Source organism: Meriones unguiculatus, chromosome 1 (genome assembly GCF_030254825.1).
Source record: "Meriones unguiculatus strain TT.TT164.6M chromosome 1, Bangor_MerUng_6.1, whole genome shotgun sequence".
Taxonomy (NCBI): domain Eukaryota; kingdom Metazoa; phylum Chordata; class Mammalia; order Rodentia; family Muridae; genus Meriones; species Meriones unguiculatus.
In genome coordinates this window covers 167,725,142-167,739,601 of record NC_083349.1, presented here as the reverse complement: position 1 = coordinate 167,739,601, position 14,460 = coordinate 167,725,142, and the positions used below count along the sequence as shown (strand labels likewise).

Genomic DNA, 14,460 nt, shown 5'->3' with positions numbered 1-14,460 from the left:
GATGCTTTGGGTCCCACTGCTCAGAGTTTGGGCTGCCCACCTCCGAGAGATGCTCACATAGCCGCTTACTAAGCAAGAAGAATGAGTCTCTAGGGTGGGCCCAAATCTCAGTACTGCCTTGATTTATTTTCACTCCCGTGTCCATAAATATGACCAGGCAGTGGGTGCTCTAGTCTAGAGCAGACTGAGAATATATATACATTAACAATTCTATGGGAATCACCAGAAAGTATAATTGACAATGGCAGTCTGGAGGAATATCTAAAATACGTGCTGAAATGAATTGGTGAGCATCAGCAAGGGGCTCAGTTCATCTTTTGTTCAGAATATATAACTTGTTTCCATAAGGGGTAGCCAAAAATGAGCTTCCTAGTTCTTAGAACTCGGAACAAAAATCTATCTGTCTTTGTATCTATGTATCTAGCTAGCTAGCTAGCTAGCTAGCTATCTGTTTGATTTCCTCCCTTACATATCATCAAGGAGATAAATGTCTCCAACCATCTGAGGCCATTTAATAACAACACACAAAGCAGCAATCTGATGGTCTTCAGTGCATCTAGCTTAAATCTGTCTCCCTGGAGGTTTAAAACACAGACACTGACAATATGCTCTTTAGTGGGTGTTGACTGAGCCATGTAGCAGGGGCCTTGCTCTCTTTCAGACACTTCTCTGTAATCAAACAGTGGGCTGTCTTTTCAAATTCTGGACACTTTATCGCTTGGCGTGGGACCGTATACACATGGGTGACTTTAGAAAATTAAGTGAATGAAAAACAGGAGTGATGCAGGCTTTCTGAAGGAAGAGTGACAGGAGAAGAAAACAGAAAGTTATTTATTATTTTCAAAGTGACTGCTCAGAAAGGTTGAAGAGAAGGAGAGGAGAAATCTGTCACTGAATGATACTTCCCTTGCAGGCAAAATAGGAACCAACAAATAGAATTTGACTCATTCTTGCAAGTTTCACGGAGCATGAAAATGCACCCTTTAAAATTTCCTGCAAGCCATGTTGGCTACGGATTTTTTTTTTTCCAGTGCAAAGTGTATCTAAGTTCAGGGGACCTGGGAACACCAGAGAAAAGGGATTTCCGGATGCTCAGGGCTCTGCTGTCAGTTTAAAAAATGAAAGTAATATACAAGGGGCAAAGTGGCATTTATCATTCCATCTCTCCAGGCTCCTGTCTCTTTAATCAGCTTGATTTGCCCAGCAAATGATTCCTGAGTGTGTGTGTGTGTGTGTGTGTGTGTGTGTGTGAGTGCGTGTGTGTGCTTGCGCGCGCGTGTTGTAGCTCTGTCAATCCTTGGATTAGAACCAATGATTGCAGCTTGTAGGAGGGCTGTCCAGAGCCAGATTGTACAATGTGCCTCAGTGCCAGAGTATGAGTGGAGATAATTACGGAGAAGTCAGACTCTCTCACGCCCTCAGCTTCCTTGTTGTGTCCTTCAGCAAAACAGTGGATTTAAATCTCCTCTGACGAGCTTGAGAGCAGCACAATCTATCAGGAGGAAAAAAAAAAAAAAAAGGAAAGAGAGAGAAAGAACCGATCCTGACAAAAAAGAAGAAAAAGAAGAAAAAATATGAAAACCATCCAGGCAAAAATGCACAATTCTATTTCGTGGGCAATCTTCACGGGGCTGGCGGCTCTGTGCCTCTTCCAAGGTAAGACTGGCTTTTGATTTGCTTACAGCAGCACCAGGGAATGATACCCTGTGCTGCAAGCGTTTGCAGGCTCCCTCCCGGGTCGACTCTGCTGCGCGGTTTGCAGGTGGAAGCGCGAACATTTTAACCAGCATGGCTGGGACTTCATTCTCCAGACAAGGCTGTGAGAATATTGATTTGATTCTGGCTGCTACCGAAATGAGGGGACTGTGTGTGCATAAGTAAAACGTGTCTCTGCTGCTCCCCTTGGGTCCGTGGCTGTGCGCCGGCTCCCTGGCTTCATGCACATCTTTCACACTTACCCAGCCCAGCACACATGTATGCAGGGGATCGCCGCAGATGGGAGAGGGCAGCCGGGTTGCGAGTGTGCTGCTTATGCGACTGGGGAGAAATTATAGGAGGAAACTTTAAATATTAGCCAGTGAACTTGTAAAGCTTCCAAAAGGAGCAAAGCGCAGCTGGGGGTGAGGTGGGGGATACCGGATGGAAATAATCGCTTACCTCCTGGAAGGTGCTGGCCAGGAGTCTGGCTTCAGGGAATAAATCCATTTGCAGGAGCCTGAACAACTGTTAGTTTTGAATCTGTTTGGGGGTGTGTTTGTGGCGGGGCTGGGTGGGGGGTGGGCGTTTCAAGCAGATAAAAGGCTGTGCAAGCAGCGGCAGGCTGCGGTGGGCTCTGAAATTCAGGAAAACCTTTCTAAGTTGAAAGGACAGAGACACGAAGAGGCGAATGCTAATTTTCAGTCTACTTATTGGCGGAGAAGCCAGGCTGCAGTTGCTGGGGCTGGCTCTCTCCCTGACCACGGTTCTTCGGTGTTTTGCTCTGCTCATTTCAGGTGCATTTGGGAATCTGCTTCCACCTTGAGTCCATTTGCTGCACTGTGTGGTCCCTACTCCTGTGTCAGTCCTCCCATTGCGAGTCCATCCCGGCCATGAAATTGGCCGCTAACCAGCTTGCCTTCCCTCCATTCTTTGGGAGAGGGCGGGGGTCTAGGTTGCCCCTTTACGATTAAAGGTTTTGGAACTCAGAGACTGAAACACGCAGAGAAACTTTGACAGGCTTGGTCCTGGAAGGCTCTCCGAGAGGCTTGGAGCCCGAAGCAGGGAGGAGGGGGAGGCAAGGTTCTCCCTCCTATGCAGTTGCATTCCCAAAGGAAAGTTCTGTCTGGCAGAGTGAAAAGGGATGGCAGTCCCACCGCTGCGCCTCTGCTCCTGGTGCAGTACAGAGTTCTCATGATCTCGCCCAAGAGACCTAAGCTCTAGTCCCTCTGACCCTTCTGAGTGATGGCCCCTGAGCTCTGCAGATCTACATGAGGTGGACAGAGGGACCAGGCTGAAAAAAAAAAAAGAATGAAATGCAAACGTGTGTGGGTCTTGGCTGTGGTTTAGGGAGGAAAGGGAGGCTGGAAGAATTAGCCCAGGACAAGAAGGTCCAGGGTGGAGGATCATGCGGGAACATTCATGAGACTGCCTGCCACACTTAACCCTAGGGGCTCAATCTCTGAGCGCTCTCTCCATCCTGCGCCTTGGGCAATGGGGGTGTAGAAGTGCAAAGAGTGTGGAGGCATCCTCGGTTGACTCCTCTTACGTAATACAGAGCAGGATCAGTGTGTGTGTGTGTGTGTGTGTGTGTGTGTGTACTGTCCTTATTCCAGGTACCTAGGATTTCACAAACTGAGTCTACAGCCCTAACAGTGGCAGTAGGGAAATTGAGTTCAAGTTTCCCCTCAGGGAAATAGCTCCTTGCTTTCTAACAGTAGACATGGAAACTAACTAGGTAAGGCGTTGAGTAAGGTGTCAGGGGATGGGAGAGGAAGACCCATCCATACCTTCGGTCACCTGTCTTGAAGAGCTTCCATCCTGTTTATAGCACCAACCTGGAGACAACTGCAGAATCCCACCATCAGCAGCCCCATTGGCTATTTGCCAGGAGCCCCGGGGCCAAACAGAATTTACATATAAATTAGCATAACTTTTCATTAGAAATAAATCCAGAGAAGCATAATATTTGCTCATACTTCGAATCAACAACCCCTGGAATAGAGAAGGAGAAAGAAACATATTTCCCCAGGTGAAGTATGATTTCAGTAGTCTTGTTCCTGTCTTGGGGGCTGAGGGTGGGAACAGGGGTTTCTCAGAACTGGTTCCCTTCTACCAAATTCTGAATTTCCCAAGGAGGGTGATAGCTTTATTTGTGCTGGCTGCATCCAGGGAGTTCTAAATAGGCTTTCATGTGTCATAATAGAGCAAGGCTGCTCAATTTTAAGGCAGTGTGACCCCTAGAAACCCCATACCACATGCCGGTGGGACAAGGCAAAGGTGATGTCTGTTTTACTTTCAGGGAAGGAAGCAGAGGCAGCCAGCTATCTCTTATCAAACTTACAGAATTACTGAGGCAGCCCAGGTCTTGCCTGCAATAATCCACCCCTATTGCATTGACCCAGCAGGACTAGTTAGAATGCAGCACACATTCCAAGGCGATTTTTTTCTTCTCCTCTGTTTTTGTTTTAAGCCGACACTTCCCACGGCTGCTACTTCTGGCTCTCTTGCCTCTTGGAAAGGTGTATGGCACTAGGGACAGGTTAGGGACAGCCTCCCTGATCCATTCCTTCCCCCAACCCACTAGCAATGGTGGTCCAGTTTAGGGAGGTAGAGGCCTTAGAAGATTCAAAATGATTAGTGTGACAGGGCTGGGAGGCAGGGGAGGCATTGATTAACTCCCTGGGGTCTGCCCTGAGAAGCCCCAGGCTTGCTTAACTAGAAGAGGCTCTTTCTTGAGAACAGAGTGAGGAAGCAGGATGAGGCACTTTCCAGCACACTGCCTGCCTTATGGCAGTAGAGGTTCTGAAAGCAAATGGCTGGGTGCACTGCAGCTTTTCTCTTTCTAGCAACCAACCGTTCCTCCTTTCAGAGATCATGGCTCTTTTCAACACCTTTCCATTAGTGAGGTTAGTTTCCTTTCCAACCCTCCTAATTCTCCTCCTCTCAGTTCCCACATCAAGGAAGCTGCTTGTTGGCAATACAGAACTGAAGGAAAAGCAGACTCACTTCACACTGTCCTTGGCTCACAGCTGAGGCCAGGGGCACCATGGGGGTAGGCCAATCACCAAACATTCACTCTTTGTAAGTGTGTGGTTGGCCTCAGCATCCAAGCTGGGTAGTTGTGGGATGGGAAAGAGGTAAATGAGACCAAACAGCCCTCACTGGCAACACGCAATAGTCATTTTGAGGTGATGAGATCTGGGGTCTGCAGTGGGCATTGTGGGTCCTTGTAAACATGACCAAAAGTACGTGGATAAGAGGGATGCTCCTCAGAATGTATTGTGTCCGCCACGCTTGGAGCTGCCTACGTGGGGGCTTATCGTGGTATGATATGTGGAAAGCAACTTAGACATTTCCTGTCCACCTATCCTGCTAGCGATGGCATTACCTAAAGTCCTGGACCGCTGAACATTTGCTCATGGATGTCAGGCAACCAAGCAGTGCCAGACAAAAGCAGCAGGCCTTGCTGAAGCCATTCCTGGAACTGCAGCTTTAGTTACCAGTGTTACCAGGTGCAATCTGATTCTGCCACTGGGTTTTTTTTTTTTTTCTTTTAAAGCAAAATAAAAATATTATAATTCTTTTTTTATTTGCCATAATGCATACCCCTGGCTTTTCTTCTTTTTCCCCTTCACTGTAGGTATTAATGAATTGTTCCAAAAAGCAACTTTAAAATACCTTTCTAGGTTCCTGGAAAATGGAGGAAACTCCAACCCAGATTTCTTTCTAGCAATTCTGTGGGATCTCTTTGCCATGTACATATAGTTCCACAGAACTTGAGAATAATGAACAATACTGCCGCTTGCTGAGTGTCACGGATGGATCAGACAAACTGGGATTTCTCTCAGACTAAAGTGAGCCTTCAGTATCTTAGGAAGCCTCAGAGTTTGTGAGGCTTTATTGCCCATGTGAGTCTGTCACATCCAGGAAGCATGTGCTAGAAAGATCTGGAATATTCTTGATGACCCTCATTGTGTAAAAGGGGTCAAGACTGGCAAGCCTGAGATTTGACTTTCTGCCAAGCTTTTTTTGGTGGCTGGGAGTTCTTGGCCTCTTGCTCAGTGACTAGAATGTAAAGTTTTCTTCATCACTAGTGACTCAGAGGCCTTACAGACTTCAAATACCCCATGTGGATGGCCTCCAGGTGTCAAGCCAGCTCTAGTGACCTGAGTCTAGCTCAGCTGGGAACCTGAGCATCTCTGGGCTCATTTTTTCCCCTGTGTTTTCTATAGGGAAAATAAATATTTCTCTCCAAGAGCCTGTCTCCCCACCTGCCTGACAGGCCAGGGAGTGACTCCCCTGGGTGTTGTAAGGACTCATTAATGCTTGTAACACTCTGAACATGTGGTGCTAAGTGTAACTCCATGCTGAGACTGATTGTATTTATGCAGTTTCCTTCCTTTCTGCTCTATTGGCTTGTTACATGTTTACTTTATGTCTATAGTCATTTGAAATTCAATAAAAACAAATTAAACATAAAAATTGAAACATGCGAACATAAGGTAGCTGGTAGCTGCAGGTTGGGTACACACTCTCCTATATCTCCCCAGACTCTCCTCTATCCTGGTGGGGCTTCTCCACTGCAGTGGAGGATGTGTTGGAGAGAAGATGGGGTCTCAGGATGAAACACATGGGGATCACATCCCCATCCATTTGTGAAAGGAGCCTTGCATCTGGGTGTAATCTAGCATGTGAGGTGCAGGGGGCAGGAACCACGGGGAAGGATGGAAGCTAGAGCTAAGAGTTTTTTGAGTAGAAAGGAGACACTACTCTGAATCAGCAAAGTGTGGGAAAAAAAAAAAGTCCCTGTGTTTTAACTAATTGCGCTTCGTTATTTCTGAAAACTTTGTATCTTCTTTCGTTGTTGAGTTTTCTTTATTTGTGTTGCCTTCAGGATTAAGTCTGCTCTTACTCTCCCTGCTGTATGTGAGTTCAGCCATGCTCCCTCCCATCCTCGACTGCTGGTCTCCCTCTCTCCTCCAGACCTCCTCTCTTCTAGACGCTTTCTATTTCCCTTTCTCCTTCTTCCTCTTGTCCTCCCTTCTCTTTCTTTGGGAGTGGTAATTGATCAGTTGACAGATCTAGGTCAAGCTGGCAGGGGTTGCTCTGCTTCCCACAGGAGGGGAGAGTCAGTCTTCCTAGCACACTGGAGCCCAGACCTTAGGGCAGAGCAGTGGAGAAGTAGGGCCCATGAACCGTGGTAAGTTCACTCATCCCCAGAAGGGATGCCTGGGATGCTGTTGCATGGTCTTCAGCTGTTCAGTGTCTCTGACTCTCTAGTTTTTCATACCCAGCTTATCCTGTTTTTATCTTCTCCTCTGCATTTTATACTTGCCCTTTTCCTGTTATTTCCCACCCCTTTTCCTGACACTTTTCTTCTTCTGAAATCATGACAGTCAATCACAGAATATCCCTTATGTAAGTCATATTAAAGGTATGGCCTTTTATTTATTTGCAAGAGGAAAAACAGAAGCCCTGCCAGAAGAGCTCCATAAGACATTTGCAAACTGCAAAACAAACCAACAAAGACTCAAATTTTCATTGCTGAGAAGAGAGGATTTCAAGAGAGACTGTCAAGCTAAGAATCAAATATTGGAAAACACATTCTTCACTCCTGCTACTGAGAACATCTTAGGTTACTGAGTTTGATTTTTTCTGTCTCCTTTTATTTTTAGCTTCTGTGAGAACATTAGCCTTTGCATTAATAAAAGACTGATCAAAAGACCAGCTTGTTTTGGCTTCACTTGCTTATGATTAGAAGTGATACCAAACTCTGAGCCCAGAAAATTTCTATGGTTGAATCATTGGTTCAATCACCAAGAAGTATGCTTTGGGCACCTACTATGCTTCATGTTGTACTGAAGGTGCTATGACTCTATCAGTGAACAAAACCAAAGACCTATCACAATTTTGTCTTGTCTTGAAACAGCACCCTTGAAGCAAGTGACTCAATGCAGTGTCAGGACTCCTGTGTGGATGATGATAGCATGGTAAGAAAGTAACCATCCCTTAGTCCTTGCTTGAGGAAGCACTGAGAAAAGGTGGGCACATTTTGGCTCTGTGTTCTTGCAAATCAGAGATAGATTCTGCCATTCATTACTGTTGCTCTTGCCAAGAAGGTACTCCTAGAAATCTGACATGCCTTCCATTATATCTGGCACGATGAAGCTGGAAGCAGATGAGAGTCCATTAGTCATGTGACCACTGGTTTTCATCATTGAGTAATTGGTGATTCTTAGCACTACTGCCACTTACCACAGACAGACCCCCTCCTTTGTGTCCTAGCTTCTGCACAGCACAAGAAAGCCAATGATGGTAGAGAGAGAATACTTGTGACTAGGCCAAGGAAATACTTGCCTCAGACAGCTAGTCTCTTCCTTTGGCTTTTGAATGGGACACATAGGTCTTTTCTCTAAGAACTTACTGGTTACTGGTCAACATCCCCTAATTCAGGTTTCTAAGACAATCCAAATGCTTCATTAACTGAAGACATGCATTTATTCTCCTCTGCTACTATATACTATTTGGGAAGCCGACTTGCATGGTGGTTCTATATACCCATTGTCTCTTTATCTGCCTGTTTGGATTTTTAGCTCTGTATGTCCAGAGGAGGCTGAGCTTCTCCTCTGCTCAATCTTGGCCCCACAGTGCAGCCCAAGTAGTTAAGGGGGGCTGCTTCTGCCTGTATTCCCATCTTCCATAGCAGTAGTGATTGTTGTAGTTTTTCTCATGGAATAAAACTTTTTTTCCTGGGCCCACAATTCTTCCAAGTGCACAATCCTAGAGAAATTCTTCTCCTAACTCTGTTTCAGAAGCCACAACAGCCTTCAGCAGATAGGAGCTGAGATAAATCCTCAGCCTGTGTCTGTTTTCAATCTCCTCCAACTCTAAGTGAGTTATTCCAAACCACCAACTACCCAAAAAGCTTTATGCAAAAGCCAACAGTCAGTCCCTGTCACAGACCAGGTAGCTCAGAATCTCCTTGTGACCCCACCCCAGAATAAATTTAACCCTCCCCCTGCCCAACACTAACATTTAAAAAGTCCCCCCCCCACCATGAAGTTCCAATTCAGAGCATGGCCAAAAACTACACCTAGAAAGCCATCTGAAAATGTTCTGCATTTTCAGTTAGACACACCTGGGTTAGACACACCCAGAGATGGACTTTGTTCTTCCTAATTTAAAATAGAATCCTTTGGACCAAAGGATTCTAAAGTCCCATTCCAAAACTCTGCATCTGGCAATTCTGCAAATAGTCTTTTTGAGTGTAGTTATTGATAGGTAGTGGTGCTAGAAGAAAACACTCACAACAAGTTTCTGCCTACAGGAAGCTGGAAATATAAACAGTCACAGATGGTTGAACACAGTTAGAGCCTGCAAGTGATGTGCATGTGCATGCAAACTCAACATACAGTGTCATGTGTAAGGCATTCTCTGTAAGTGAAGGCATATATTTATTTACCTGTAAGGCCTTCTTAGGGTGCAAGGAAAAGATTAACCAGTTAAAGCATTGCAGGCAGAAGGAATAAGGGATTATAATAAGTCCTAATTGACCTATCTCTAAGGTTTCTTGCAAGAGAAATTGAGGAGGTCTTTGAGGGAAGGTCAAGAATAAATATGTTTAAGATGGACTTTGTGAGTGTTAAGCAGAAGTGAGTCATGGATGGGATGAAACTCCTCCCTCAAAGGCAAGGAGGGAGTGTCCCTCATCATCCAAATTTTGCCTTCCTTCCTGGGGAATCAGTCACTCTGTGCCACTACCTCCTTCATGTGGTTAAGGAAGACTCATCTCCAGCAGCTCAACAGCAGTCACATCATAGACTTCATTTGTTAGACTGCTGTGATGTTGGCTCTGCTTTCCATGCCAGGTCAGTTCCTGCCCGCCACACAGGAGTGAGAGCTTGTTACTTTTCTGATGGAGTCAGCAGATCGGAGAGGCACGTGGATTACGGAGCTACTGTGCAGATTGGAGCCAAGTTTAGTCACTGGGTAACCCACACAACCATCTGGTGCCCCAAAGAATTCACCCTGCTGTGTCAGACAACCCTAGAATTACAACTAGCTCAAGCCTAGGGGGACTTCCAATATGATTTATTCAACCCTTCCCTTTGAGCTCTGACACCTCCTCATCACAGCTGCTGGGGGTTCCCAGGGTCTGTTACCAGTAACACAAAGTGAGACATTTCCTTCTGATCAAGTACTGATTTAACTGTTGGACTTGAGGGAAGATGGGATGTAGGGTGAGGTAGAGAAATTTTCTTTACCCTAGAACAACTTTATAACTTACACGCCCTTGGCTTGGCTTGGGGCCAAGTCTTGCTTGGATGCCTCTTACTTTAAGAACTTTAGCCTTTGAATTAACCTTTTTTTTTCCATTTCCTTGTGGTCCTGGGGGATGAACTAGGCCCAGTGTCCACCAAGAAATCTCTCTACTACTGAGCTACATTCCCAGCTCTTGAATTATCCTATGTGTGACTCAGTTTCTTATTCAATAAAATGAAGCAATCATAGAATTTCTTTGTAAGGCTCTTAAAATGATTAAAGAAATAAGTTAACACTGAAAATGTGTCTAGACACTATCTGATAGATAGTATTATGGTCATTTTAATCTACAACTTACAGAATTGATCTGATTTTTCTATTAGATGAATATTTCTTAGATATTTGAAAGCATGATTCTCTTCCCATTGTCTTTCCATGAGGTTCAAAATGTCAAAATTTCTTTCTTTCTTGTCACATGACCTTCCACAGAAGAGCTCTACCTGTTCTTCTGTGACTCTTCTGTATACTGTTTTCTTTGTCTTAGAGATGCTGGTGGCTCAGCCCAGGATCTTACACATGCCAATCAGCATGCTAACACTGAACCACATCCCTAGTATGGTTATTCCATGAGCTTCTTCAAATATTTGTTTCCCAGTATGTCTGGGCTGTGATGGCTCTTCACTCCAAGTCTTAGAAGCGTGGAGTTGTAGTCCCTTGACAAGGCATGGAAGACCTAAGGGTTTAGCTTTAGTTTACCAGAGGCTCTGAATTGTCTGTGTTTCTCTCTCTCTTAGAAGTGCATGAATATTGTTCTCTGCTTGTGGCTAGACTCCACCTGCCCTTGGCTACTTCAAAATACTTTGCTGTAATTCAGTACAAACTTGCCACCAAGGTATCTCTTTGAACAGCCTTGTTCTTTATCTGTAGCTCTGTTACGCTAGTATGCAATTTCATATTTAACATCCATAGCATGTCACTGTAGTTACCCAATTACATGTGCCTTTCCTTCAGGCTGTGATCTCCAGGAGGTCATGGAATGACTTATTGTCTTAGCACCCTCAGCACAGGAGCTGGAGCCAAAGTAACAGTCCATGTTATGGACAGAAGAAAAAGAAAACAGGAAAGGAAAAGAAAAAAGACGGAAAGAGGCCTTGATATCCTCTGGGTATCCTAATGGCCATATAATATTCTAACTTTAGCTTACAGCAAGCTTTTATTACAATCTTTCTTATCCTATATCTGTGCATTTTCACTGTGTATACAAAGACCTGACTCCAGAGTGTGCCTTTCATAAGGTCCTCTTGCTTGATTTGTCCATTGCTTTTTGTGACAATACTATTTGGACACTAAATATGTCATCCCATATAGTTCCTGCCATGCTGTGTTTGTCCACACTTCTCTGTAATCATTCCTATTATTATCTTTTGTTATAGATTCTGTCTAGTACCAATAAGTCATGTGTTATGGGTAACTATGTAACTATCTTTGCAGAATTCATTGTTTCAGGGTGGAATTACTGTAGAATAAAAACCAGTTCTTCAAGTGGCAAATAGATTGGTCAGTGAGGAAATCCTGGTAGGAAATCAATGTTCTCTACTTGAGTATGTACGCACGGCAGAAGGGCCAAGCAGGGACCTGGAGGGCTAAAGAAAAAAAAACCAAAAGCAAAGGAGGGGGGTATACAGACATATTCATATGGAGAAGAGGAAGGTGGTGAAGGGCTTACTTTCTGCCTCTTTCAACCTTGCCTTTCTCCTCCTCTTCCCTAAGCATTCTATGAGGGTGTCTGATTCACTTCATGAATAGCCAAGGTGCAGCTTAGGCCAGACACAGAAATGACTGAGGGCTGTCTTAATTAGGTTGCTACTGCTATTACAAAACAACATAACCAAAATCCAACTGGGAAGTAAAGTGTGCATTTGGCTTATAGGTTATACACCCTCATTTTCAGAAGCCAAGGCAGGGACCCAAGACAAGAACCTAGAAGCAGTGACTAAAGCAGAGAATGAGGGAACACTGCTTAAGGCTTGCTTCTCATTGCTTGCCCAGACTAATTTCTGTCCAAGCTTGACAGAAATGTTCAGCAGGAGGACCACGTGCCTAGCATGAGATGGTTCCACATCAATCACTGATCAAGAAAATGTACCAGAGTTGCTTGCTGACCTATGTGATAGAGGCAATTCATCAATGGAGATTCCTCCTTCCCAGGTGCTTCTAAGTTTGGATCAAGTTGACAAAAACAACCAGCACAACGGCTTTTGCCTTAATGTATGAGCATCCACAGATGGCCAAATCATTTCATTAATACTAAAAGAAATAAGAAATCAGGGTTTATTTTCATGTTTTCCTTCCTTTTCCCTGAAGACTTTTTGCTTTTTTTGGCATCATTTTTCATTGCCTTTGTGCTCTTAAAACCTTGTGCAGAACCAAGCATTTTAATCATCAAATTTTAAAGCTTTTTTTTTTAGACTCTTAGAATTCTGAGACACTGTGGCATTTCACTTTCCTGTCCGCTTCCCAAGGCAACGATCTTGTTTGAATAATAGTCTCCAGTTCCTACCCAGCAATCCTAGAGCTCTCCAATGACCAGTCTTTCCCTTCCTGAGTTGCAGACCCTATTCTAGCTTCCTATCACAGTCACTTTTGATGATTGTTACAAGCAGATGTTCAGGTCTGACTTGCACACTCCATGCATTGGTCAGTGATGGTATGGCCATCTCTGTCTGAAAGGAATAACAGATGCTATATTGTAGGGGTGCCGTGAAAATCACTGATGTTAATCCCCTTTTCACAGCTGATAAACTCTGTGAGGAGATACTTTATTATTGTAGGAGACACTTTGATGTCTTCTCAGTATCTGTTCTATTCTTTCTCTACAAATAATGCTCTTAAATTTTTACAGAGCAGCAGTGTGCCTGCCTAAAATACCTTCCAGATTCCCTTGTAGCCAACTCTATGAAGACAGATAAAAATTCCTTTACCTAGCATTATCTTCCAAGGACTTATAATGCAATCAAACCAAAAGAAGGCAAGCACAAATGACTGGATGAGGGATCAGCAACTGTTGCTAGATGATCCATGCTAGACATTTCTAGACATTGCTTGGAGGCCCAGCAGCCAGACTGCAGGAATGAAGAGCAGCCACACCCATCAAAGATAAGAAAGAAATCTCTAAGTCTAACCATAAGGCTTGCTGTTTTATTAAATGAAAACAAATCAAATGTACTTACTATACTGGAGATTGTTTTTAAAAGCAGTAAATAAGGATTCTTTTACTTGCAGCTGAATACGGTCCTAAGGTCCTAATGACACCCACTGTGTCTGCCTTTTAGAGCTGCCAGAACACAAGCGACACACTCTGACACACTTTCTGAGAGATGACGTGCCCCTCCTCTGTGTTCTCCTCTGAAGAACGTCCTCTGTTCTTCCCTGTGACTGCCACACTGTAGTGATAGCATCCACAGCTACTCCTTTCTCTAATCATTCTGATCATTATCATCTGAACAAGTCCTGACTGATAGCAATCAACTCTGAAGAAGCTATTGCCACAGCAGATGTTTCCTGGTATGATCTGATCAGCAGGGTACTAACACCTAGGTTCACTTGACCCTCCTATAACCTCCTTTCTTTTATTCTTTTTCCTTTATTTTATTTATTTTTTTTGAGATATATAACACCAGCCAGGGACTCGCACTAAGGCTGTCCTCACTCCTCTCCTAATAAGCAACTCTTCTAACAAGCAAGACTCCCAACTCTGCAAAGCCTTCCCTATACTTCCTGATAGCTAGTGTCTCTATTAGGTGAAGTTCCACTATAGCTGAACTTCTGTTGAAGTCTGTTGAGATGGTTTTTAATCCTGATGAATTTTGTATCATCTAGAAATGATACCAACAATGCTGACTCCACATCTTCCAGATTTATGACTTAAAAAGCCACATGGTACATTATTCCTGAAATTTATCTTATATCCACTATAGGAATGTTTATTTAGGGTCTACCGTGTGGTAGGCAAACAACAAGCAGATATGGAATTCCTACACTCAAAGAAACAGATAATTCACTGTAATGTGGTTAGATCTGAGACAAAAGCCTGTAAGGCTAACTATGGTAACGTTTGGGAAATTTGGGAGGAGGTGGTGTGGAAGTTGAGAGAGAAAAATGAGTACATTCAGCAAGATGAGAATACAAGAGTTTGCACATGTAGGAAGCTGCACCTTTCACTCTATAGGTAAGTCAGCATGATAGGAACACAGGATCCAACATCAACTAAGCAAGGGTGTAGCTTGGAGAATGAGGTGAAGGGACAGAGTATGGTGGAAAGATAACCACTGGTAGAGAGATAGGCAGAGGTCAGAACATGAATGGCTTTTTTCTTACTGTTTTTTTTTTTTTTTTTGGTGTGTGTGTGTGTGTGTGTGTGTGTGTCTGTGTGTCTGTGTTTGAAACAGGCTCTCACATAGTCCAGGCTAGCTTCTAAGTCATCCTTCTGCCCCAATGTTG

General features: G+C 44.1%; 1 protein-coding gene across 4 annotated transcripts in view; it reads left to right on the top strand.

Annotated features, from left to right (window-relative positions):
• Positions 1-1,232: 1,232 nt before the first annotated feature.
• The window catches only part of Ntm (neurotrimin), a 966,537-nt gene continuing 953,309 nt past the window's right edge, over positions 1,233-14,460 (top strand). For all 4 annotated transcript variants that reach the window (XM_060371216.1, XM_060371208.1, XM_060371199.1 and 1 more), the window contains exon 1: positions 1,233-1,656. In XM_060371216.1, the coding sequence (XP_060227199.1) occupies positions 1,575-1,656 (82 nt within the window). In that variant the 5' untranslated portion in view covers positions 1,233-1,574. The remainder of the gene's footprint in view (positions 1,657-14,460) is intronic.